Raw genomic sequence first — 22,406 nt, forward strand, 5'->3', positions numbered from 1 at the left:
CGTCTGGCATCTCTGGCTGCTCCGAAATTCCTCCACGCCGGAGCCGAGGATGTTCTTCCGCTCTTCTAGAGACTGGGTTCCGCACTTCATGGACTTTAGGATCCGGAGCGTAGGTTTGCCTCCCGATCTATTATGAATAGAGAGCTCTTCCTCTCTTCCCTGTGATCCTGACTGATTAGTAGGGCATCTCTTCCTCTGGCTCGAGCGGTCTCGATAAATACTGGTTGCGTCCACTACACCCCTCTCCCTTCCACCGCTGCTCCTCATTCCCCGCTCGAGCAAGACCAAGACTTGACATGTGCAGCTGATTGCCGAATACTCCATATATATACCCCTGTTCGAGCCCGAGTCCAACCTGGATTCCCAAGCTTCCAGCACCGCCGAGATGCCCTCCCTCACCTCCTCCGCTGCTCGCGTGGCGTCTCGCGCCTCCTCCTCAGCCAGCGCTGGCGCCCGCCTGTCGCAGATGCGCAGCCACATGAGCACAAATGCACGTCAGAAAGAGATCGGCGAAGCATATATTCTGTCTGCCTCGCGCACGCCGACAGCCAAGTTCAATGGCAGCTTCATCAGCCTGTCCGCCCCCCAACTCGGTGCTGTAGCGATCAAGTCCGCCATTGAGAAGTCAAAGGTTCCAATTTCCAAGATCACAGATGTATATATGGGCAACGTCCTTGCAGCAGGCGTAGGTCAAGCACCGGCCAGGCAAGCCTCCATATTTGCCGGTTTGCCATCTACGGTCGAAGCCGTTACCATCAACAAGGTCTGCGCTTCAGGCATGAAAGCAGTGGTCATTGCGGCGCAGAACATCCAACTCGGTTTGGCGGAGGCACAAGTGGCAGGTGGTATGGAAAGTATGTCTCGGGTACCCTATTACCTGCCTAGAGCAGCGCAGAACCCACCGTTCGGAAACATGCAACTGAAGGACGGGCTGATTGAAGATGGGCTTTGGGATGTGTACAACCAGTTTCACATGGGTAATTGCGCGGAGAACACAGCCAAAAAGTTCAACATCACTCGAGAAATGCAGGACGAATATGCCATCAGAAGCTTTGAGAGGTCACAGAAAGCTTGGGCGGAAGGCAAGTTCAAAGATGAGGTTGTTCCCGTCACGGTCAAGGGCAAAAAGGGTGACACTGTCATTTCCGAAGATGAAGGTTACAACAACCTGAAGAAGGACAAGGTCCCGACCTTGAAGCCGGCGTTCGTAAAAGACCCTTCAAAAGGAACAGTGACAGCTGCGAACTCGTCAACGTTCAATGATGGAGCGAGTGCCTTGGTGCTGGGCAATAAAGACATTGCGCGGGAATATGGCAAGGGAAGCCGCGTGCTTGCGCGCATTGTCAGTTCTGCCGATGCGGCCATCGATCCGGTGGATTTCCCCATCGCACCCGCAAAAGCCGTGCCTATTGCGCTGGAAAGGGCCGGGTTGACCAAGGACGACATTGCGATCTGGGAATTCAACGAGGCATTTGCGGCAGTCATCAAGGCAAATGAACAGGTAAGCTATGCATTCTTTGTCACCACATCTCAACGCTTCTTTGGCTGACTTCTGTACAGATCTTGGGTCTGCAAGATGCCAAAGTGAATCTGCTGGGCGGTGCGATCTCGCTCGGTCACGCGCTGGGTAGTTCGGGCGCGCGTATCCTGACGACGTTGCTGCATCAGCTGAAGCCCGGCGAGTATGGATGTGCCGCCATCTGCAACGGCGGTGGTGCGGCGACCGCCATAGTTGTGCAACGGGTCGAAAGCGTGGACTAAGTTGCGCTTTAGAGTACGTGGAGGTTTGGACGTGGGACGCGCAAAATGAAAAGAAAGAAGCAAAAAGTCTGATCCGGACAAGGAGAACAGCTGGGGTGAAGCTGAGTTGCCTCAAGCGGTGGATTTATGTTGAAAAGGGCATCATCTACTGCAGGCATAGCGCCGGCGTTGTACAATACCACCACCCTGAGAACTCAGTACATTGTCGTTTGGAAGGATCGTCACACCTATATGGGCACCGCAATCTGCGGCAGGGGCGTTATCTGTCCCCATCGTTTGATATGTGGTTCATCATCACCCGCAAATGTTGCTGGCGGGACAGTACAATTCCCATAGGACAAATCCCTCCCAATGTTCAATTTGCCCAGTAGCCATGGACATGAGACAGGCTTGATAGACGCCGGGCCACCGTCGACTACTCGGTACATACGGACGAAGGGGAAATCACCGCCGCGAAGGCACAATCGTTATCCAAAAGTTGACACAATATCCCTCGTAATGATCGTTTCCGGGAAAAACACAAGGTCAACAATCTGAAAGACTCTCGGCATGCACAATACTTTGTGATTCTGCTATGTACCTTCTTCTATGGGCCATTCTTTCCTTTGGTAGTGGTAGCCTTGAGAGAGTTATGAGCTGTCCCACTAGGAAACCTCGTTACCACCACACGCCGGTGGGTCGCTGCTTTCCCTTTCCCTGAGGCAACGGGGTCGGTGCGCGTGGATGAGGGTTTCCTCCTGGATGATCTGGATCGAAACTTGACCATTTGGTAACGCGGTGTGTAGAATAGACTCGCCTGCTGCTGAGCGGCGGATTTGTTTTTGTTTTTTTTTTTTGCAAGTGGAAAATACTGAGAGTGGGCGAGAGACCTCGCTGGGAGGGCAAGAGCCCCCCCAATATAACAAATGGAACAAAGGCAGCTCAGATATCCCAGATTCCAGACCCGGGATCTGAAAAACCAAACAAACTTCGTAAGCCGGGTATAAGTCAAGGCAAAAAAGGAGGTCATCTCGGCCGTATGTGTTTTGGTGGAAAATAGTTCCCCTGAGAAACTGCAATATCCTCAAAGGGTTGGTTGGGTCATACTGTGTCGTCAGAAAAGGATCGTCGCCGCTTCGAAAGAAAAGTGTCGCAAAATAATCACATATTACCGCCCATAACCATCGAATCCATGTCCGAATGCCAGCGCCAATTTACGGTGCAACTGAGCTAACGACTTGCACTCTCTTCAAAGACTTTTTTCTCAGGACTTTCGTGTTGTTCTTCCCAGGCACTGTCAAGATTCCCATCACGTTCTCCCTCTCCTGCTCCCTGTGGAGACCAGAAGAGGTATTCTGCGGTCGCAAGGTTTGGTCTGTACTTGGGTTTCGGGATGAGTGGCCCGACCGAGGTGCGGAACCGCTTCGTCCGTTAGAGACGTCTTGTCCGTCCATCCTTGTCGACCAATACTCTGTTGGGTTGTGCGAACTGGGAACTTGCGTGTCGTAGATGATTCCACTAGGGCCAATGCTGGAGACAGATACCCGAGACAGTTGTGTAGTCGACGTTGCTGGGGAACTCGTGTTGCTATCTTGGCCAGGATGGGAGAGATTGAACTGAGACTGGTTCGCCTGACGGTAAAAGGAACTAGAAATTGGGGTGTGGACATTGTTAAAGCTCGAGCGGTACGCTGAGGGTGGCATTGAATATTGCGGCGGCTTCAGTTCGGGAGGACGAGATGCCGTCGTTGGGGAGGGGCTCTGTCGCTGTTGCCTGCTGGACGGAGGCATCAGGCTGAGCGAAGTGGGTTGGTCATGCTGTGAGGTGAGAGATGCCCGCAGAGATCGAGCGTCTGGAGCTGGGACGGCAAGTGACATCGGCTCCTGTGGAGGGACAGGGCTGAGCTGTGGTGATTGTCCCGGTAGAGGGGAGCTATCAAGAGCATTTATGGCCGAATGGTAAGACGAGCACGTTTGTGGGGATACTGACGGACCGTTTATTGCGCTGATCATAGATTGGTGAGGCGACCGTTCCGATATTCGGGAAAGAGTTGCCTGAGATCTTTGTGTGACTGGTGAGCAAGGAGCACGGTTGCTGAACGATCTGGAAAAGTTGGTGTGCCTGTTCGGTCCCAACGGTGACGGCGATGGCGTTGGCGAAGGAATCGTTATTTCCCACGTTCTCGTCGTAGTCACATCTTTGGACTTTTCCGGGGTCTGGACAGGGGTGGAATTGTAAAGGTCCCTTCTAGCTGTGATGGTGGTGGCTCTGGACGTAGGTCGAGTAATTATCGAAGCCGTCTCCACCTGAGACATCTGATCCTGTCGGGACTGTGATCTGTCCATGATAGTGGCCCACCACTCGAAAGGACTTTTTCTGCCCGTCATGGCCGATTCATTGTCTGCCAGCATCCCGAATTGCCTCATGCCGAACTTTGAGCCTGTCAAGGACAGGTGCTGTGAAGTTGGAACCATACGCCCCCGTCTCAAGGTGACGCGACGAAGGGGCCCGGTGAGGTTGTCCACCTCTCTCTGTTGTTTGGCCCTTCGGCGGAGAAACCAACATCGTAACGCAACGGCAAGGGTGACCAACAGAAGCGTCGAACCAACGGCGATTATGACGATGTATACCCAGAGAGGTAAACCAGTATCATTGAGAAGAGTCTTCATGAAGAAAGATGGCGTGCCGCAACAAGGACAGGGAACATCGAGTCTCCTCTTCGAGGTGTAGTAGACCGCTCAACGGAGAGTGAGCAGCCCCGCGACAGGGTTAAGAATGAGGTGATATACTTGGTGTCTGATGCATCGACTCTCAGTAGAAGGATCAACTCAGAAGGATGTCGAGGTGCCGAGGGTTGCTGGCTAGAAACCTGACAAGGCACTGACGGGACGTTCGAGACGTTCGGGAGTGCGAAGAATTGAAGCCAAATCTGCCGGTATCGGTGGAAAACGGTCTTTGACACTATTTGCGGATTGTCGCCGTGATGATCAAGGATACGCCTGTCAGAAGAGAAGAGAATTTGGAATATGACCGCAGAGTTAGAGGATCGCAAAGCCTTTTTCAACAGGGAGAACGGGGAGTCAAAGAAGGACGAGAATGAGAATGTCGGGGTTGAAGAAAAGAATTCCGGCTGAAGCGGAGAAGGTGAAGGAGAACAAGAACCAGCAGGTCAAAGTAACGAACTGCACGGAGTGCAGTTGTGAAGAAGTAGATGGTAAGGTTCCGGGTGATGAGAGAAGAGATGCAGCAAAAGTGTATGCAGTGCTGCAGGGAAGATGCTTGGACCAATAACGATAGTGAGGACTCCCCTCGCTCTGGAGATCGTTCAATGGGAACAAGAAGGAGGTGGATAAAGGATCCAAAAGTTTGCCTTTGGCCTCTTGCCAGGCTTCCCGCTTCTGACAGGATGGCGGGAGTAGTTCTGACGGCCTTGGATGGATTGAAATCAGTACGAGGGGCCTAGCTCGAGACTGCCAGCCCTAATTGCTTTGACCATGCCATGATTCATGGGGGCCAGGGCCTTGATGCAAATGAAAGGAATACCTCGTATAGCGTCATGGTCGATGGCGGATTTGCCAATCTGGGCAGCTCAATTTGAGAACGTGCCACATGATGCAAGAACGGAGGAGAAGCGAACGAAAGCGAGAGCGAGAGCGGGACGAGAATCTCGATTATCAGGCATACAACCCGCCTTCACGACAGAGTGGGTTGAAAGTGCGGATGATGACAATGCAGATAGCCGGTCAAAAAAAGAGCATGCCCATCTTCGATGAACGGGAACAAAGCAAAACGATGAATGAAGACTTTGAAACACGCGAAAGAGCAAGAAGCGGACGAGGATCGACTGACCTTTGCGAAAGAGCCACTAGGGGGTCCAGCCAGTGCCAACAGGAACAAGGCAGAATGCCTGCGCCATGCCAGGGGTACGGGGGAGGCTGGAGATGGGATTGGATCCAGCCACGAACTCCTGGCCACGCCCCCTCACCCTGGCTCCAGATCGTCAGGAACAAGACAACACCATCGGCATGGTCGGATGCCTAAAGATGGACCAATGTGGAGAGTCAGTGGATAGCAGACCAGCACTTCGAAACAGACACCTCAGAGGGTAGGAAGACCAAGGGAAGGGTGGCAGGCCGATGCCGACGAATTGGCAACTGGACTCTGCGACTTGTACGTACTGCAGCCTCCCCCTTACTTCGTATTTCGGGCAGCCACCTCCAAGACGACGAATGGACTGCATCTCCAAACATGATTGGTACACCTTCTTCGACCAGATGATGGCCTTGTGCCCATCCGACAAGACGCGCTTGAGGCGTCGACCGTGAGCACGGGCGCGGCAGATCCCTCGTCGCTAAAAATTGCCAGGGGTATTGTCGAGAGCAGTGCGGGTGGGTGGCATGCTTGATCCATTGAGGTGACCCCAAGGGCCATGCTGCAGTGGCTGCTCCACCAACTTGAAACAGCCCAAAAGGTGGGTGGATGTGCTGGCCACGTCTGGTCCTCCGAAAAGACGTGATTGTGTCCTCGCCTCTTCGCCAAAAAGTCCATCGGCTCTCTTTGCTCCGTTGTCCTACTCTTCTATGTTTCCCCCTAGCTATCTGCACTCACCGCACCTCGCCAAATTCCTTGGACGAAGGAAATGCACTGTCTGAACCGGCGAAAGGACGTGTTTCGAGAGATATCAAGTAAACTCGTGGCCATGGATTAGCGTTGCGCGGCTCAGGCGTCCCGGAGAATAAGCCTGACTGTGCTCGTGTTCATGGTCGATTTCTTGGTGTTCAATTTTGAAACGAGATTGATCAAGAGATACGCGGGCTGTCGGTCCGAGACGAGGTGTTTCGCTGATAGCAGAAATATGCCGCCCGTGTTGAAACGGACAAGGACACCGAGCAGATAACCTGGCGAGATGGAGACCTGTCGAGGCTCGTGGCATGGCTTGTTCTTGACTCTCGAGGACTAGGTACGTGGTAGGGGCGCGCACCCAGACACGTGAGACACTGGTGACATGCCGACGAGCCTCTTCAAACGGTAGTACGGTGGTGACGGTGTAGTTCTTGGTTGAGGGACGAGCATAACCTGCACGGTACCTAGCTCGTCAGATGAGTCTGCGGCCCGTTGTCGCGACACTGACATCGCACCCTTGACTTGTGCTCAGAGTCTGGCAGGCACTTTCTTCAGAGTCGGAAGCGGACTTGGAACAAATTCCGCCTGACGACCAGAGTCTTTCGTAGCCAAAGAAGCAGGCGGACCGATGGGTGGATGGGGAGTCGATCTCACAAACCGGATTCACCGAGGATTCACACCGCACCCAAAATAATTCCCACTGCGACCCTTCACCGTCGCCTCAGCCGCGCAGGGCAACCATCATAATAACTGAGATCTACATCTACCTTCTCGCCACATTTCTCCGTTGCAGTCTGCATCTCTGTACTGTACCAGGAATTTGGTACATTCATACCTTCCTTCAAGATGTCACGTCTACGCCTGCGGTGACACAATACCCTCTCGCTGTTCAATCTCGTTTTCTAGGCTGTCGGAAACCGATCACTTTGTGTTGCCAGCCCACCCCCGCAATTTTGCAATATTGACGTATTTTCCCTAGGTTCAAATTGCAATACAGCAATAGTACCCATTCACGTTGGAAACCGTTTGATTTCCACCATGGGGAAACAGCCAGCCGTAGTCTTGGTCGTACGGTATGACCACATCCCATGTATCTTTTCTGGCATTCGAACATCGCTGCTAATTCTGTGACAATAGTCATGGTGCCCGTCTTGATCAGGCTGATCGGAATTGGGCAGCCACCGCCGAAGCCCCCTACGACCCTCCTCTATCCTATGGTGGTTGGATTCAGTGCCAGTCCTTGGGTCTGAGAATCAACAATGAACTACATAATCTCGACAAACAATCCAAGCCCCAAGATGATGGCAAGGCGGATGGAGCGCGAGAGACCCAACCACGCAAGAGGCGGAAGATTATTATCCACAGTTCGCCATATCTGCGATGTGTCCAGTCTTCTATTGCAATTGCTGCTGGCATACAACATCCTCAAAACCACTCTAGACCACGCAATAAGTCGCGCCAACTCTCTGCCCGCTCTAATATCTCTCCGATGGATGAGGCGCAGGGCGCGGCAGCGGACTCGGGCGATGGTGACCAAGGGTCTCTCGAGCGTGTTATCAGCAAAGACAAAGGAGACACGAACCGCCTTGGGTACAATACCTGCAAGCTGCGTATTGATGCATTTCTAGGGGAATGGCAAACAGCAAGCTATTTCGACGAGGGCTCTTCTCCTCCACCTTCCGCTGTTCTTGTCTCACAGGCCAAGATGGGCTTACAAACCCTACAAGAAGAGATTAAGGGTGCCGATCTCTCTGGCTCTTTGGCTTTCAACTTGCCAACGATCGACATGGAAGAGGGAGAAACTGAAGCTGCGTCCATACCAGTCCATGAAAAGACCGGTTTGCGGGCCATGGCAGCCGTTGGCCATTCTCTTCCGAAGCGACCACGCAATATCTCATTTGGGACCGAATTGGCCAATGGTGCTCGGATATTGAACAGAGCTCTCCAGGGGCCCGTGGGGTATAGCCCTCCCATGCCAAATTATGCAATTGGGTCGTCGGACAAAATTCCCCCAGGATTTGTGGCCCATGCGCGAGATTCCTGTGTTGAAATCGACCGTCAATGGGACAGTCAAAATGAGCCACTTGACTGGGGTGATGGCGGGCCCTTTGACGAGGATTGGGGTAAAATGCACCGGAGGTTTCGCAATGGTCTGCAGAAAATGATCGCATTCTATGAGAACCAAGCCGGTGCAGATGCCGAGGATAGTGACCAGCAGGAGGATGACGAAGATCTCGTGGTCATCTTGGTTACCCACCAGGCTGGCTGCAATGCTCTGATCAGATTGCTGACAGCCGCACCAGCCTTGCGTGACGTAGGCCTGTCCTCTTTGTCTATGGCTGTGAGGAAAGAGACTCGACAAGCTCCTCCGGAACCGTCATCCCCAACACGCAGAAGAGGATCTCTGGATTTGGCCATATCAGAGGATTACGACATGAAAATCATAGCCTCTACCGAACATCTCCGTGGCGCATCCAATCCGCTAGGGTTGAACTCGCCTCGACTTGGAAAGTCGCCGGCATTTGCCAGTCGTCGAGCGGTGGGAGCCGATTCGCCAGAAGGATTCAGTCTAGGAGAGTCAATGGCACCACGCGGCTCCACATCGATGATGCCTGGTAGGAGCATAAGTCAGCGATCTCATGCTGCAGACGCGACGGACTCCTCCGAGCCTCCTACAGGACTCTGGCGACGAGGAAGTCGGTACTCCCGCGACGAGACGACCGAGTCGTCGAGTGATGCTTTTACAACGCCAAGTTCGCTGAGTGTTGGGCGATCAGAAAGTATACAAGAGGAGTTCCCTCTCTGGAACGGGAGCGGCAGCGGCAGCGGAGCGAAGACTGTGGTCAGGGTCAGTGACGAGAAATCAGGCTCTCCCCTCTTGCCTGTTCGCAGTGCGAGTCAAGCTGGGCTTTGGGGCGGTGAATCTTCGATCAGGAGAGAGAGGAGCCCTGGGAAGAGACGATGGACTGCCGTTGAGAGATCCCCGTGAGAGTAGAAGCTCACCGAGACCGGGGAGGACAGGAAGTAGGAGGACGCTCTTGGACGCCCCTCTCGAGATATCCGGAAGCAGATAATGTAATATGATAATGACACATCGCTCGCTCAAGACACGAGATGGTGTTTTTGGCGGGGTTTCATGATGCATTTCACTTGTGTTCACCTCCGACATTCGTTGATCTCGCTGTGTAGACTGGGGTGTACGCCCCCAGAGATGGCCCATGCTCTTATCTATGTACGTGCTCATGTCACCTTCTTGATAAACGCCGATATCTTCTCTGCCACGATGTCAAAGGCCTCTTCGGGCAAATAGTGCCCATAGCCGTCTCCCACGCCGTGTCCTTCATAATCTACTCCTGGGGCCACCCAGCCCTTCCACACGCCCTCGACGTCAATCCGCGCCCCCAACTTAGCTTTACTGAACATGACGAGCAGCGGCACGCTGACTTTTCTGCCAGCCTTCTGATCCTGGTCTTGTTCCGTCGCTTCTGGGGCCGCGCCAGCCGCGTAGTCTAGAGCAGAGTAGTAGATGGTATCTCTGTCACTGAACAGGCCCGCGTAGATGTCGAGGGCGTCGTGCGACGAGATTCTCTCCAGCGCTTTCGGGTTCGGGCCCGAGATGCGCGTGTGCGCCCCCCTCGCCCAGTTGCCGCCGCCGAACGCGGAGATCATCTCGGTCGCCAGGTCTGCGTTGGCCAGCAGTGGCCAGTGAAAGTACCCCTGGCATATGGCCGGGTCGGAGAAGGCGGTCCACTGTTCCTTGGTCGGGATGATGTCGAGCAGGATCGTGCCGGGGACGGTCAGATTCAAGTCCTTGTAGAGGGCGGGAGAGGACTGGGCCGGGTGGGAAAAGTCGACCGAGAGGCGGTGGCTGATTCGCGCGCCGCGATCGTGGCCGCCTAGGATGACCCGTCTTGGTGAGGAGGCTGTTTTGGTTTTGAAGACGTCCGCGAGGGCCTCTAGCAATACGGTGCCAACGGCCCGCTTGGTATTGGAGGCCGGGTCGCGGATTGGCGTTGAGATGCCGTACCCTGGAAGTTCAGGTACGAACAAGGAGACCTTGCCTTGGAGAAGCGGAACGACCTGTTGAAGTGGTAAGTCAAACGATGTTGGTGATTGAGCCCAATGTCATGCCCGGTGAGGCTGCATATGGTGTGTGGGCAAGGCTGTGGCGGGTGAGGGGAAGGGGGGGAAAACCGACATGACGCCATCTGAAAGCAATAGTCAGCGCTGGTAACCAGCTACAAGAGGGAGTAGAAGCCTCACTCATAAGCAGATTGGGGATAGCCATGGATCAGGGTCAGTATAGGGGAGTCAGAGCCCAAGTCAGAAGTGTAGCTATGGACCTCTGAGCCAGAAGATGTCTTCGTGACATTGTGAGTGAGTTTGAGGTCGGCGTAGAGAGACTGCGTCTTTGCTGCTGCCATGGTTGATTAAGCAGGGTCAACTTTATGAAGGATCTTACTACTATGTAGCGAACAAAGAGTCCTGAAGAGAGGAAGAGAGTCACGGCCTTATACGAGTAGTATCCTGCGCGCACAGTCCTTATATGACTCACCTTGTTCCCCAATAGTATACTCCCTACTCGGCCTACCAGATCCTGTCTAACAGCATACGATTGCGACAATTACTAAACTGGATTGCTCGGTACTTTGTCTTCGGAAGAATATCCTATTACGCCTGTAACCAGTAGGGAAGTCACGGGTATCGTCGGGCGAGACCGAGGATGAGGGCGAGGATGAGTGCGAAGGGGCGGTTGCAGCCCAGAGGCGACAAGGGGGGGAGGGCTGTAGGCATCCTAGACCCCTAGCTGCAGGTTCGGGGGGGCCACGGGGGGTAAAGGTTCCATCCAACTCTAAGTCACCAGGCTGGCGCGTCAACAAGACAAGGCCGAGAAACAGGGAAGAAAAAACCAGGGTGTTGCTGCAGGCACGTCTGGCACTTTGCATCTGCACCGCGCGTGTGTGCCTGACACCCTTGCCCACTTCTAGTTCATGCTGTGTCTCCAACCAAAGCGGAAATCTCGTTAACAGCATCCACGGAACGCTCGCCGTCGAATATCGTACTTGGACTGCGCTCTCATTTCTGGCCATCTGTCTCTCTCTCTCAGTTCGAATCTGCCAATCGCGGCCGATCCGTCAACATTGGGGCGGCGCGACCCTGAATTTGCCCTGTTTACCACTTTGACCCGCGCAGTCGGGCCAACCCTTCACAGAACTGATGCTTTCCTCCTGGCCAGATTGACACCTTCGAGTCTTGAATAAAACATGGCGTATGCTACAGCAAACCACACCTTCTGAACATGTCGGCGCTGACCACAAATTATAGTTCTGCCGCAGGGAGTAGCGGAGGCGGGAACAACATCAAAGGTGAGACCTCGTCCTCGATCTCCTTCGGCGAGCGTATAGTTCAATCCCTCGCTGACTTCCTCTATCAGTTGTTGCCCGTTTCCGTCCTCAGAACAAAGTCGAACTCGCAAATGGAGGCCAACCTGTTGTCCAGTTCACGGGCGAGGACACGGTCCAGCTTCAGGTAACGTGCCCCCCAGTCGACTCGACCTCTTCGCACGAGACACTCAGCTCATTCCCTCTATAGTCCTCCGAAACCAATGCCCCCTTCACCTTCGATCGAGTCTTTGACATGTCCTCCCAACAAGCCGACATATTCGATTTCTCCATAAGGTCTACGGTGGAAGATGTCATGAATGGCTACAACGGCACCGTCTTCGCCTATGGCCAGACGGGTGCTGGAAAGTCTTATACAATGATGGGAGACATGGACGATTCGGACAAGAAGGGTATAATTCCTCGCATCACCGAACAAATATTTGATTCCATCCTTGTCCACGGTTCGGCGCAAATTGAATACACCGTCGGCATCTCCTACCTGGAAATTTACATGGAACGGATACGCGATTTGCTGAACCCCGTCATGGACAATCTTCCCATCAACGAAGGACCAAGGGGGCCGTACGTTAAAGGGCTGCGTGAAATTTATGTCAACACGGTGGAGGAAGTCTATACTGCGATGCATCTGGGCCAGAGATCAAGAGTCACGGCATCCACCAACATGAATTTGGAGTCATCACGCTCGCATTCGATATTCTTGGTTACCATAAATCAGAAAGATGTCAACACCGGGTCGCAAAAGAGCGGGATGCTATATCTTGTGGACTTGGCAGGTTCAGAAAAGGTCGGCAAGACGGGCGCCAGCGGACAGACATTAGAAGAAGCGAAGAAGATCAACAAAAGTTTAAGCGCGCTGGGTATGGTCATCAATGCCCTGACTGACGGCAAATCAACACATGTCCCCTATCGAGACTCCAAGTTGACCAGGATTCTGCAAGAAAGTTTGGGCGGTAATTCGAGAACAACCCTGATTATAAATTGTTCCCCCAGCAGCTACAATGATGCCGAAACCGTCAGCACCCTACGATTCGGTATGAGAGCAAAGACGATCAAGAACAAGGCCAAGATCAACGCCGAGTTGAGTCCGGCGGAGCTCAAGCGCCAGCTCAAGCTTGCTCAGAACCAGACCATGACCTTTGAGAAGTATATTGCCTCGTTGGATTCGGAGTTACAGCTTTGGCGAAAGGGCGAGACGGTTCCCAAAGAAAAATGGGTGCCTCCGTTGGGCGGTTCAGGACAGAAGTCGGAAGCCAAGGCAAGACCAGACACGCCCTCAAGAGCACCTTCGGAACTTCTCAGATCAGACACCCCCAGTAGACCCGATTCCCGGACTGGCGAAAGATCAAGTACACCCAGCATTATACTCGAGAAGGATGAGCGAGAGGAATTTTTGCGACGAGAAAATGAACTTCAAGATCAGCTTACCGAGAAGGAGACACAGGTCGCCAACGCGGAGCGTAGCCTTCAAGAGGCCCGAGAGGAGCTCAAATCATACAAGGATGGCGCCATGCGAACATCCAAGGAGAATGAGACCATGGCGGATAAACTGAACAAGACCCAACTGGAGCTCCAGAAGCTGTCGTACCAGAGCAAGGAAGATGCGATCACGATGGAGGGCTTGAAAGATGCGAACTCGGAATTAGAGGCGGAGCTGATTTCAGTCAAACAGCAGTTGTTAGAACTCAAGATGAGCGCCAAAGAGACCACGGCGGCTCTGGACGAAAAGGATCGCAAAAAGAAAGAGAAAATGGCCAAGATGATGGCGGGCTTTGACCTCGGTGACAGCGCATTCTCCGACAATGAGGATCGCATGCGAGAGATGCTCGATCAAGTCGACGCCTTGCACGCTGCGAGCCTCAATGGCGAGGCTGTACCGAGCCATGTTCTGGAAGATCTACGCTCGAAATTGCTGGAATCGCAGATGCTAGTTCGACAGGCAGAGAAATCTCTAAATGAACGCGCCGAGGACGATCACGAGGACCGCACGATCGCGCTGGAAGAGAAACTGTCGGCGGTGCAACAGGATTATGAGGAGTTGTTGACTCGAAACCTTGGTCCCGAAGATATAGAAGATGTCAAAGGGCGACTGGAGCAATTGTTCTCGGATCGAAGGGATACGCAAAGCGAGCTTGTCCACGACCTGCGAGACCAGCTAGCGCACAAGTCGCAAGAAATTGAGCGGTTGCAGAAGAGCATCACGGATCTCCAGTCCCGGGGAACTGCCAATGGTGCTGGCGTGGCCAACGGCGTCACAAGCAAGACCTTGCAACAACAAATCGCCGATTTTGAATCAATGAAGAAGAACCTGATGCGTGATCTGCAGAACCGGTGCGAGCGAGTGGTGGAATTGGAGATTTCGCTCGACGAGACGCGGGAACAATACAACAACGTGCTCCGGTCCAGCAACAACCGCCAGCAACAGAAGAAGATGGCATTTTTGGAGCGCAACCTCGAGCAACTCACGGTGGTGCAGAGGCAGCTGGTCGATCAGAACACGAGCCTGAAGAAGGAAGTCGCGATCGCGGAGCGAAAACTGATTGCCCGAAACGAACGGATACTGAGTCTGGAGAGCCTGTTGGCCGACAGCCAAGACAAATTGACCGCCGCCAACCACAGGTATGTAGTTGTCCGTGTGCTGGCACGAGACTCGAGAACTAACAGCGCCTCACAGGTTCGAAGCACAACTTGCCGCAGTAAAGGAACGTCTCGAAGCAGCCAAGGTATCGTCCAGAAACATGGCCACGGCTGGAGCTGGTGCAACCGGTGGATTCAACAGCCTCATGAACGCCGGTGCACGGATTGCCAAACCGCTACGTGGAGGCGGTGGTGCACCATCGAACCTTGACGGAGCAAATGGAGCACCCAGCTTACCGATCATCTCGACCCTGAGCGGATCAGAAGGAGGTAACAAACGGAGCAGTTGGTTTTTCAACACCAATCGATGAAACCGGGGAGCAACCGCGAAATATATCTTTCACTGATTTGCACTGGATGTTGGCGCTGGGGCTTGGCAGAGTTTGGGTGCAGAGAAGGTGCATCACAGACTACAATCGGCACTAGGGCTGGACGTTTGATATGCTGGACTGACTGACAGGCTCCATTTGCTATCCGAGTTTTTATGCATCATGAGCGACGGCGACTTCTTGTTTTTTACGAGGGCTTTTGGTTGATTTGTGATGGGATACATGACCTGCAAGATGGCCCCTTTCCTGAACCGGTTTTTGTACATTTGTCTGAAGCTAGACAATTCCGCGAAGAGTAGAAGTGGTAGACTGTCTGTATCAACGACTGGTCATCAACATGACTTGGGTAGATGTGCTTTATGGGGAGTGTGGGCTATACTGTTCTTCGGATCTTCAGGCTTCTATCTCCAGGACAAGATGCTCAACGACTGCTTCTTGGTGTATTAAGTCAGGAGGAGGAATTGTCACCCTCTCTGCTCATTATATTTATCATGTCTTCGTTTCTTGAGTCTTGCTCTCTGTGGCTGAATTTCAAGGATATAACACCAAAACCACTCCTGCTTTTCCACAAGACGTCGTCGGGATGTGTAGCTCAGTGAAGGATGAGCAGGTGCGTTATGCTCTATCTAATGCCCATACCAGTAAAGGTAAGAAGGCAGTGCCATTCATAAGTCCCACGGCTGACCAACAGCTCCGTACAAAGCATCACAGGTCAATCCCCAAGCCCAGGAAGAAACCCACTTGTGGTCTTCGCCCCCGAACTCAGGGACCTCAGCCCGCAAGGAAAATCCCTCCTCGCCGCTATGCCCACGAACCTTGCCAGTGGATCGATTGAGATTTGAATCCGAAATAGTGTCACTGGGGAGATGTCTGATTCGTTACAACTCCCACGGCACTCTAGAGACGCGGATGAGGGAGAACATGGAAGCGATCGAGGTTGCCTAGACGATCAGCATCGGCGTTCGCTCAGTCCAGGAATTGCACCCTGCCCCTGCTCAAGACTCGGTCTCTCCACAAGATGACAATACCCCATACTCGGCATCGACGGCAGGACGGCAACGGTAAGCTTGTGATCCTGCCAGGCAGAAGCAATACTCTGAGTCTCTTCGCGGGCAGAGAGGTCGAGTTCCTCCGCACAGAGGCACACATTTGCCTATCTAGGGACAGTCTGCGTCTCTCGTGAGAGATGGTCGCCCTCGTACCAGGCAACATCATATCGACCACCCTGCATATGACCGGCGGCCGCATCTGTGGAGTTCGGCTTTGGGTCTGAACTTCCTCATCAAACCTAGCAATACTCGGCCTAATTGTGGATCAGCCTGGATCCCAAACTACACAGCCTCGTAGCGATCGAACGGGACATATAGGGTGGGCATGAGAACGTACCTCAACGCATGAAACAACATCACAGCTCCCAGAGCCTCGGAAGCCTCGGAAGCCTCGTCCAGAAACTGCAGTCATTGGCAATGTTGAACTTTACTAGGCCATTTGTGCTATGTGCTATAGTACTTACCAGCTTCGCAGGCGCCGTCCCAAGCTGCCGACCCAAGGTATTCGAGCACCTCGCCGACGTCCCTGACGGTTGGTATCGAGGGGCACCAGCACCAGCACTCGCCCGTCTCAAACTCCATATTGCGATTCGCCAGGATGACAAGCACGCCTTCCTCCAGGAACAGTTGCTGAGGATCTCCGACCCTGACCACGAACTCTACGGCCAACACTACGACGCGCACGAGCTCAATGCACTACTACGTCCCGAGCGGGCAACCTCCAATGCCGTGCTCTCCTGGCTCGAGGAACAGGGCATTGCGGCCGAGGGGATCGAAGACAATGGAGACTGGATCGGCGTCAACACCACCGTCATGCAGGCGGAAACTCTGCTGGACACAACCTTCTACTTCTTCCACCACCCTCGAGACAAGAGCTGGCGCATTCGCACACTCGAGTACTCTGTCCCCGACAGGCTCCATCCGTACATCCAGATGATCCAGCCGACGACGCATTTCGCCCGTGCCCGCGCGGCCCAGCAGCCCGGTCCAACGACCAACTCGATCCCCGTCTACGGGTCGGCAACCAAACTGAACGCAACATACTGCAACACTACCACCTCGCCAGACTGTATCCGTGCACTCTATGGCATCGGCAACTTCCGCGCCAACGCCAGCTCGGGCTCGCGACTCGGCATCCCCGCCTTCGCCAGCCAGAACGTGCTCCGCTCGGACCTGGCGCTGTTCGTCGACAAGTGGGCGCCGTACGCGCGGGGCGCCAACTTCTCCATCACGTCCGTGAACGGCGGGGTCAACAACCAGTCGACGGACGCGGCCTGGGCCTCGGAGGCCAACATGGACGTCCAATACGGCTTGACGCTGTCGTACCCGACGCCGGTCGACTTCTACAAGGTCGGCGGCCGCGGCCCGCTGATCCACGACCTGCAGCTGCCCGACATCCCCGGCGCGCTGAACGAGCAGGAGCCGTTCCTCGAGTACCTGCAGTACATGGTCAATCTGACGCGCGACAGGCTGCCGCAGGTGATCAGCATCTCGTACGGCGAGGACGAGCAGACCCATCCCTTGTCCTACATGCTCAGCGTGTGCCAGCTGTTCGCGCGGCTCGGGGCGCGCGGCGTCAGCGTCATCACGTCCAGCGGCGACGGCGGGCCCGGCGACGGCTGCATGACCAACGACGGGCGCAACCGGACCCGGTTCATGCCGCAGTTCCCGGCCAGCTGTCCCTGGGTGACCAGCGTGGGCGGCACGGGCCAGGTGCAGCCCGAGATCGCCGAGCAGCTGTCCGGCGGCGGCTTCAGCGACGTCTTCGCCCGGCCGGACTACCAGCGCGCGCCGGTCGCGACGTACCTGAACACCACGGTCAAGGGCGCGTTCAAAGGCCTGTATAACACCACCGGCAGGGGCATCCCGGACGTCGCGGCGCAGGCCTGGACCACGTTCCCCATCTTCCACCTCGGCGCGGAGCAGCTGAGCGGCGGCACCAGCGCCGCGGCGCCCACCTGGGCCGCCATCATCGCCAACATCAACTCCGAGCGCCTGTCCCGCGGCCAGAGCCCGCTCGGCTTCTTGAACCCCTGGCTGTACGGCCGGGCCGTCGGGGCGCGGGCGCTCACAGACATCACCCAGGGGTCGTCCCACGGCTGCGACAACGTGACTAACTCGGGCCAGGATGCGCCGGGCGTCCCTGGGGCCGGGTGGAAGGCTGTCAAGGGGTGGGATGCCGTCACGGGGCTGGGCACGCCGAATTTTACCGCGCTGCTCGATTTGGCGGTGGGGAAGTAGCGGGGGTCTGACTCCGGTGATGGATATAGATAGCTAGGGAGGCCCTGTGGACACGTAAGGAAAGGGGGTTATGGGAGTTGGTCAGGGCCCGTGTGGGACAGAAGGATCACCCAGCCAAAATCGGTACTAAGCAGGCCATGCCCCTACATGCCTACATACATCTCATAGACATCCATCGACTCTACCGGTCTCGGTAGGGGGAGCAAGGCCCTCAATCCATCCGCCTCCCCCCGTCCAAGTACCCGCTGCGGTACGCACACCCCTCGCCCTCGCGCTCAAAGTACGCGATCTCGACCTCGCGCCGCCAGGTCGGCCGGCTGCGCTCCCACAGCGTCGCGTAGTAGGGCTTGGTGAGCTGGTGGGCCTCGAACCACGCGCGGTCCGCGGCCCACACCTCGACGAGGCGGACGTGCGTCGGGTCCGCCGCGTCGTGGAACACGTCGAACAGCAGGCACGCGGGCTCGGCGGCGCAGGCGGCCCAGACGGGGCGGTGCGCGGCCTTGAACGCCTCGATCTGGTCCGGCAGGACGTGGAAGTCGACGAAGAGCGTGAGCTGGGGCGTCTTGCCAGGCGGTTGTGTTTGCGTCTGCGTCTGCGGTCGGGATTGGGGCTCCACGGACATGATTGAGAGGATGTGGACGTGGCGGTGTTTAATGTGTATATGTACGTGTGTGTGTGTGTGTATATATATATATATATATATATATGAGTCGCAGGATTCGAAGACCTGTCGTGCCAGTCGCGTCTTGCTTTCTTCCCGTGTCTCTCGGTTGCCCGACCCCGTCCAAGCTCGACAAGAGCCAGAGAGATATTGCAGATACAGAACTGACAGTGCCGGTTTTGTACCCACGAACTGCTATCTCTCACCTTTTCAATCTCTGGACGTCGGTCTCATTTGGCTTTTGGCCGTGCCCGAGGAGGAACCCTAAAAGGACAAACTCACCAGAACGCCGGCGATAGATTGAATCCGCTATATCCGTCGTCCTTTGTATCCTCGGCCGGATATAAAGCATCTTATACACGACGAATGAAGATATCCTCTGCAAGAATACGTGATGTCCGTTGCGGTTAAATTGGCAAATGAAACAACCTCAACGTCGACTATTTTGTCTCTCCGTCTCTAACGGTCCAACCTTCGCTCAAGCCAACAGAGCAAACCTTGTGCTGCAGTAGCATTACTTTGAATTACGATGGCGACCACTATGCTTCCGTGTGGGCTTTTTGGGATGTTTTTTGGGATGTTGCCGTGGAGGGTAGGTCTCGGCTTTGGTCAGTTCGCACAGGTTGTCAATTTCCTCCATGATACTGGGATCCAAAACGCCCCCAGAGTAAAGAGACCTACTGGTCCATTTTTCCACTACCTTCAGAGCATAGTTCGGGTCGACCTCGAACCACTCCTTATGGCTTATCCCGCACCCCCTGCACCGTGGCTCGAACACCCGGTAGTCTTTGAGTTCGGCGTGAATAAGCGACTCGACTCGGTGTAAATGGCGGACCCGCGCGATGGGCCTCGATTCTTGACTCTTGTGCTGCTCGAGCTCGAATCCACATTGCCCTCGCCACCTTTTAAGTCTCTCCTCCACGTCCGTAGCGTAGCCGATTTTGACGTAACCCAAGCTGCCCGGATGCCAGAAGACGTATATAAATCCTGAACGCCGCATGTCTGCCTTCGTTAAGGGTTTCAGAAGGGTCTGGCGAATCAATTCCTGGGGCGTAGCGTTTCGCTTTTCCTTAGAGTAACGAAACTTCTCAAATTTGTGGTTCAAGTGAGTCGACTGAAGAGTCGGCTTCGATGTGGTCCTAGTTGCTATTCCTCCCAATGCTATAGTGGAATTTTTATCTGTGGCATGCAGCTTCGTGGCGTTTGACGTTACCGTTGCTTTCGGACTGGCATAGTGAAAGGCCGTAGATTCCAGTTCCGTTTCCGGTGCAGACGGGGCAGATGCAGAGCAAGGTGTGCTTCGCACAGCAACAAGTTCTTCCTTTATTGGGACGGGCGTTTCTTCGGCAGCTGTCGGAGGTATCACCAAAGCCGCGGTCCAGAGTCTGAATATACTCTCAATGCCGTCTGCAATAGCCTTGGCTTGGTGTGGTTTCGTGGTGGCTATATCCCGTGGTCGCCAGGAGTAGGAGCATAATTCTTCCAAACACTTCCTAGCCGGTTTTCTGTGCGACTGTGCACATAATATACCTTCAATTAGTGGGCCCATATGTTCTGCAAAGGCTCCAAAATCGAACGAGCGTTCCAATGACGAGAGTGCCGTTCGCAGTTCCGTGCTAAAGGATTTATGCGCTGTAAGCGCGACCGACCTTTGGCATCTTTCGCCCTCCTTTGTTGTTGCAACGCATTGCAGCGGCTTGGAGTCGAATCTTTCAACTGCCTCAAAAGGCAAGATGGTGGACAGCTTCGTGGTCAATGACCATACTAACGAGAGTGATAAAGGTTTCTTCTTCTCAGAGTGCTGAGGAGAAGGTTCAGTTGCGGATGTGGTCGCGACCGTGTCGGCCAGAGTTGCAGTGGCCGCAAAGTCGTCAGATAAAACCGGACGATCTTCTTGTTTGATGCCAACCGCAACGGCAGCGACCCTGCCTGCGGGATCATTGCGATATGCAGTTTGACTGGGGCTGATATAGAAAGGTTGTAGGGATGTTTTCAAGGACAACTCTTCCTCTTCTTCAACCTTGATCAAGGGCTGAGCAGGATTAGATGGACGGCCACTTGAGGGGAGTGATGGCAGCTGAGAGGAGGCGTCCAAAGTCGCCCTGGAGAGCTCATTCTGGAAAAGCCGTTTGCTTCGACCGGTCTCACTGTGTAGTTGTGACAATAGTTGCTCCGGCACATCTGAATCAGGCTGCGAAGGGGTATACAGAGGGATAACGTTTTGTTCGAGAACGGTCTTGCGAGCTGCGAGAGGAGAATCCGGAAAGAGTGTGAGATTGTCAGGCTCGAAGTTATTTGCAGGAGTGGGAGGGTCCTCAGTCGCTGGCGGCGATTCAGACCACTCCAACTGGGGTGTAGCTGGAGAGGGAGTCTTCGGAGCGTCGTCAAGATTCACCTTCAAAACGAATGAATTGACATCTGCAAATGCTGGGCTCCGCTGGAAGGCAGACGTTCGACTGCGAGGTGTCAAAATACGTCTGTCAGGCGTCGAGGTCATGGTTGACACCAGGGAAGCAGTAAGAGCTGTAGCGAGGTCGTGTGGACTGACCTGTGCGGTGCTCTTTGTACTTTTGTAGAGGAGGCTGGTGGGGATACCACCGCCACCGAGTATGCCTTGCAAGGTTCATTGTTATCTCGTACAACTCTATCGTAGCACCCCAGGTCTAACTAATTTTAGACCCTCGTCGATTCAAGTCTCTTCCACCAGAGTAGAAAGTCGACAGTTTATGGCGATGCGATCCAACCTGGATCCCTAGGGGGACGTCTGCCTAGACCTGAGCGCGTATTTCGAGTCTGTGATTGCTTCCCAAACGCCGTCCCTCGAGGATTTGGTATTCTTTGGGGGTTGGTGTTGTTCTTCAGTGAATAGAGCCTTGGCGGCCAGGCCATATCCCGGCCGTGGCTTGAAAACATCGCCCCCAGCGGTCAGGTGCCAACTTGACGAAGTGAGACATTGATGGTACTCAGGAGCTTGGGGCATGTTCCCAGCTAGTCAATCAGCCCTTGAGGCGCGGCAGGGACGTACTCGGTATAGCCTGCTAAAGCGACGAGGGTGTTGAGAGATATAGCTGCCGTTTGCGCCCACGAAGCTAGGCAATCGCGCAATAGCCACCACGGCCGGCGCGTATCGATTAGAGGCTCGGTCGGCTGGCATAGCCGGGCGTTCCGCCATCGCTAAGGGGGGACGGCTTTCGACCTCATGCTCTGGCAACTGACCATGGCAAAATGTAACGATGCTGCTTCCTCGCGCATAGAATCTTCCTTTGGCGAGCTCGTGCCCCTCCAGCGTCTCGACAAGTTGCTTCAACGAAACATGGGCTGAGAGGTGTCTGCTGCAGAGTGAGTGAGCGTTTTAGACCGACAGCTAGCGAAGCCCGGGTGGGGATCCCGCGGCAGCTAGGCGTGAGCTCACTCGTAGGCATGCCGAAGTGGGTTGGGGTGCACGTAGGCTTCCTTTTCGTAGGTATGAGAGCAGCATGCGGAGGGGGAATCAGAAGACGAGCATCGAGTATTGCAATATGTTTTCCACCTGCTCTTGCGAGAGCGGCGCAGGGCAAGACGTTCAAACAGCGTATATCGAAAAACCGCGCAGGTTGCCGCTTTTGACTGTCCTATGTCTGCGCAGGCGGGAAGCCTTCCGCATTGGGACGGGTTGAGTGCGCAGTCGCTACGTCACCATAAAAGCAGCAATCGCCCGCATCACTGCCGACGAAGGTTTCTCGCA

The 22,406-nt window shown here is 54.6% G+C and overlaps 8 protein-coding genes across 8 annotated transcripts; 4 read left to right on the plus strand and 4 right to left on the minus strand.

Annotated features, from left to right (window-relative positions):
- Positions 1 to 70: 70 nt before the first annotated feature.
- On the plus strand, positions 71 to 2,253 carry PV07_11912 (uncharacterized protein). The gene is made up of 2 exons (XM_016399388.1): positions 71 to 1,501; positions 1,561 to 2,253. Exons 1-2 carry the CDS (start codon positions 386 to 388, stop codon positions 1,759 to 1,761), a joined length of 1,317 nt encoding a protein of 438 aa, XP_016243950.1. The 5' UTR covers positions 71 to 385; the 3' UTR covers positions 1,762 to 2,253.
- A 50-nt stretch (positions 2,254 to 2,303) lies between these two features.
- On the minus strand, positions 2,304 to 5,274 carry PV07_11913 (uncharacterized protein). The gene has a single exon (XM_016399389.1). The coding sequence runs from the start codon at positions 4,407 to 4,409 to the stop codon at positions 2,955 to 2,957; it is 1,455 nt and encodes a 484-aa protein (XP_016243951.1). The 5' UTR covers positions 4,410 to 5,274; the 3' UTR covers positions 2,304 to 2,954.
- A 1,791-nt stretch (positions 5,275 to 7,065) lies between these two features.
- PV07_11914 (uncharacterized protein) lies at positions 7,066 to 9,500 on the plus strand. The gene is made up of 2 exons (XM_016399390.1): positions 7,066 to 7,436; positions 7,501 to 9,500. Exons 1-2 carry the CDS (start codon positions 7,402 to 7,404, stop codon positions 9,350 to 9,352), a joined length of 1,887 nt encoding a protein of 628 aa, XP_016243952.1. The 5' UTR covers positions 7,066 to 7,401; the 3' UTR covers positions 9,353 to 9,500.
- On the minus strand, positions 9,400 to 10,972 carry PV07_11915 (uncharacterized protein). Its single transcript, XM_016399391.1, has 3 exons — positions 10,627 to 10,972; positions 10,562 to 10,571; positions 9,400 to 10,443 (listed from the first exon to the last, which is right to left on the minus strand). The coding sequence occupies exons 1-3, from the start codon at positions 10,785 to 10,787 to the stop codon at positions 9,604 to 9,606; spliced, it is 1,011 nt and encodes a 336-aa protein (XP_016243953.1). The 5' UTR covers positions 10,788 to 10,972; the 3' UTR covers positions 9,400 to 9,603.
- A 316-nt stretch (positions 10,973 to 11,288) lies between these two features.
- On the plus strand, positions 11,289 to 15,220 carry PV07_11916 (uncharacterized protein). Its single transcript, XM_016399392.1, has 5 exons — positions 11,289 to 11,632; positions 11,689 to 11,729; positions 11,798 to 11,892; positions 11,956 to 14,384; positions 14,440 to 15,220. Exons 1-5 carry the CDS (start codon positions 11,628 to 11,630, stop codon positions 14,711 to 14,713), a joined length of 2,844 nt encoding a protein of 947 aa, XP_016243954.1. The 5' UTR covers positions 11,289 to 11,627; the 3' UTR covers positions 14,714 to 15,220.
- A 625-nt stretch (positions 15,221 to 15,845) lies between these two features.
- PV07_11917 (uncharacterized protein) lies at positions 15,846 to 18,281 on the plus strand. Its single transcript, XM_016399393.1, has one exon. The coding sequence runs from the start codon at positions 16,126 to 16,128 to the stop codon at positions 18,019 to 18,021; it is 1,896 nt and encodes a 631-aa protein (XP_016243955.1). The 5' UTR covers positions 15,846 to 16,125; the 3' UTR covers positions 18,022 to 18,281.
- Positions 18,233 to 18,643, minus strand: PV07_11918 (uncharacterized protein; the record flags this gene model as incomplete). Its single annotated transcript, XM_016399394.1, has 1 exon — positions 18,233 to 18,643. The coding sequence occupies one exon, from the start codon at positions 18,641 to 18,643 to the stop codon at positions 18,233 to 18,235; it is 411 nt and encodes a 136-aa protein (XP_016243956.1).
- Positions 18,644 to 18,732: 89 nt separating this feature from the next.
- On the minus strand, positions 18,733 to 22,207 carry PV07_11919 (uncharacterized protein). Its single transcript, XM_016399395.1, has one exon. The coding sequence runs from the start codon at positions 21,177 to 21,179 to the stop codon at positions 19,197 to 19,199; it is 1,983 nt and encodes a 660-aa protein (XP_016243957.1). The 5' UTR covers positions 21,180 to 22,207; the 3' UTR covers positions 18,733 to 19,196.
- Between the last annotated feature and the right edge of the window lie 199 nt (positions 22,208 to 22,406).

The sequence above is a fragment of the Cladophialophora immunda genome (assembly GCF_000835495.1).
Source record: "Cladophialophora immunda strain CBS 83496 unplaced genomic scaffold supercont1.7, whole genome shotgun sequence".
NCBI classification, from domain to species: domain Eukaryota; kingdom Fungi; phylum Ascomycota; class Eurotiomycetes; order Chaetothyriales; family Herpotrichiellaceae; genus Cladophialophora; species Cladophialophora immunda.

What these genes read in the sequence shown, in the direction of transcription:
- PV07_11915 (XM_016399391.1), bottom strand. Translation starts at nt 10,787, where the DNA reads ATGGCAGCAGCAAAGACGCAGTCTCTCTACGCCGACCTCAAACTCACT.
- PV07_11917 (XM_016399393.1), top strand. Translation starts at nt 16,126, where the DNA reads ATGAAACAACATCACAGCTCCCAGAGCCTCGGAAGCCTCGGAAGCCTC.
- PV07_11919 (XM_016399395.1), bottom strand. Translation starts at nt 21,179, where the DNA reads ATGACCTCGACGCCTGACAGACGTATTTTGACACCTCGCAGTCGAACG.
- PV07_11912 (XM_016399388.1), top strand. Translation starts at nt 386, where the DNA reads ATGCCCTCCCTCACCTCCTCCGCTGCTCGCGTGGCGTCTCGCGCCTCC. An exon ending in TCATCAAGGCAAATGAACAG is followed by an intron (nt 1,502 to 1,560) that starts GTAAGCTATGCA and finishes ACTTCTGTACAG; the next exon opens with ATCTTGGGTCTGCAAGATGC.
- PV07_11914 (XM_016399390.1), top strand. Translation starts at nt 7,402, where the DNA reads ATGGGGAAACAGCCAGCCGTAGTCTTGGTCGTACG. An exon ending in GCCGTAGTCTTGGTCGTACG is followed by an intron (nt 7,437 to 7,500) that starts GTATGACCACAT and finishes CTGTGACAATAG; the next exon opens with TCATGGTGCCCGTCTTGATC.
- PV07_11913 (XM_016399389.1), bottom strand. Translation starts at nt 4,409, where the DNA reads ATGAAGACTCTTCTCAATGATACTGGTTTACCTCTCTGGGTATACATC.
- PV07_11916 (XM_016399392.1), top strand. An exon ending in AGGACACGGTCCAGCTTCAG is followed by an intron (nt 11,893 to 11,955) that starts GTAACGTGCCCC and finishes TTCCCTCTATAG; the next exon opens with TCCTCCGAAACCAATGCCCC. An exon ending in TTGACCGCCGCCAACCACAG is followed by an intron (nt 14,385 to 14,439) that starts GTATGTAGTTGT and finishes AGCGCCTCACAG; the next exon opens with GTTCGAAGCACAACTTGCCG.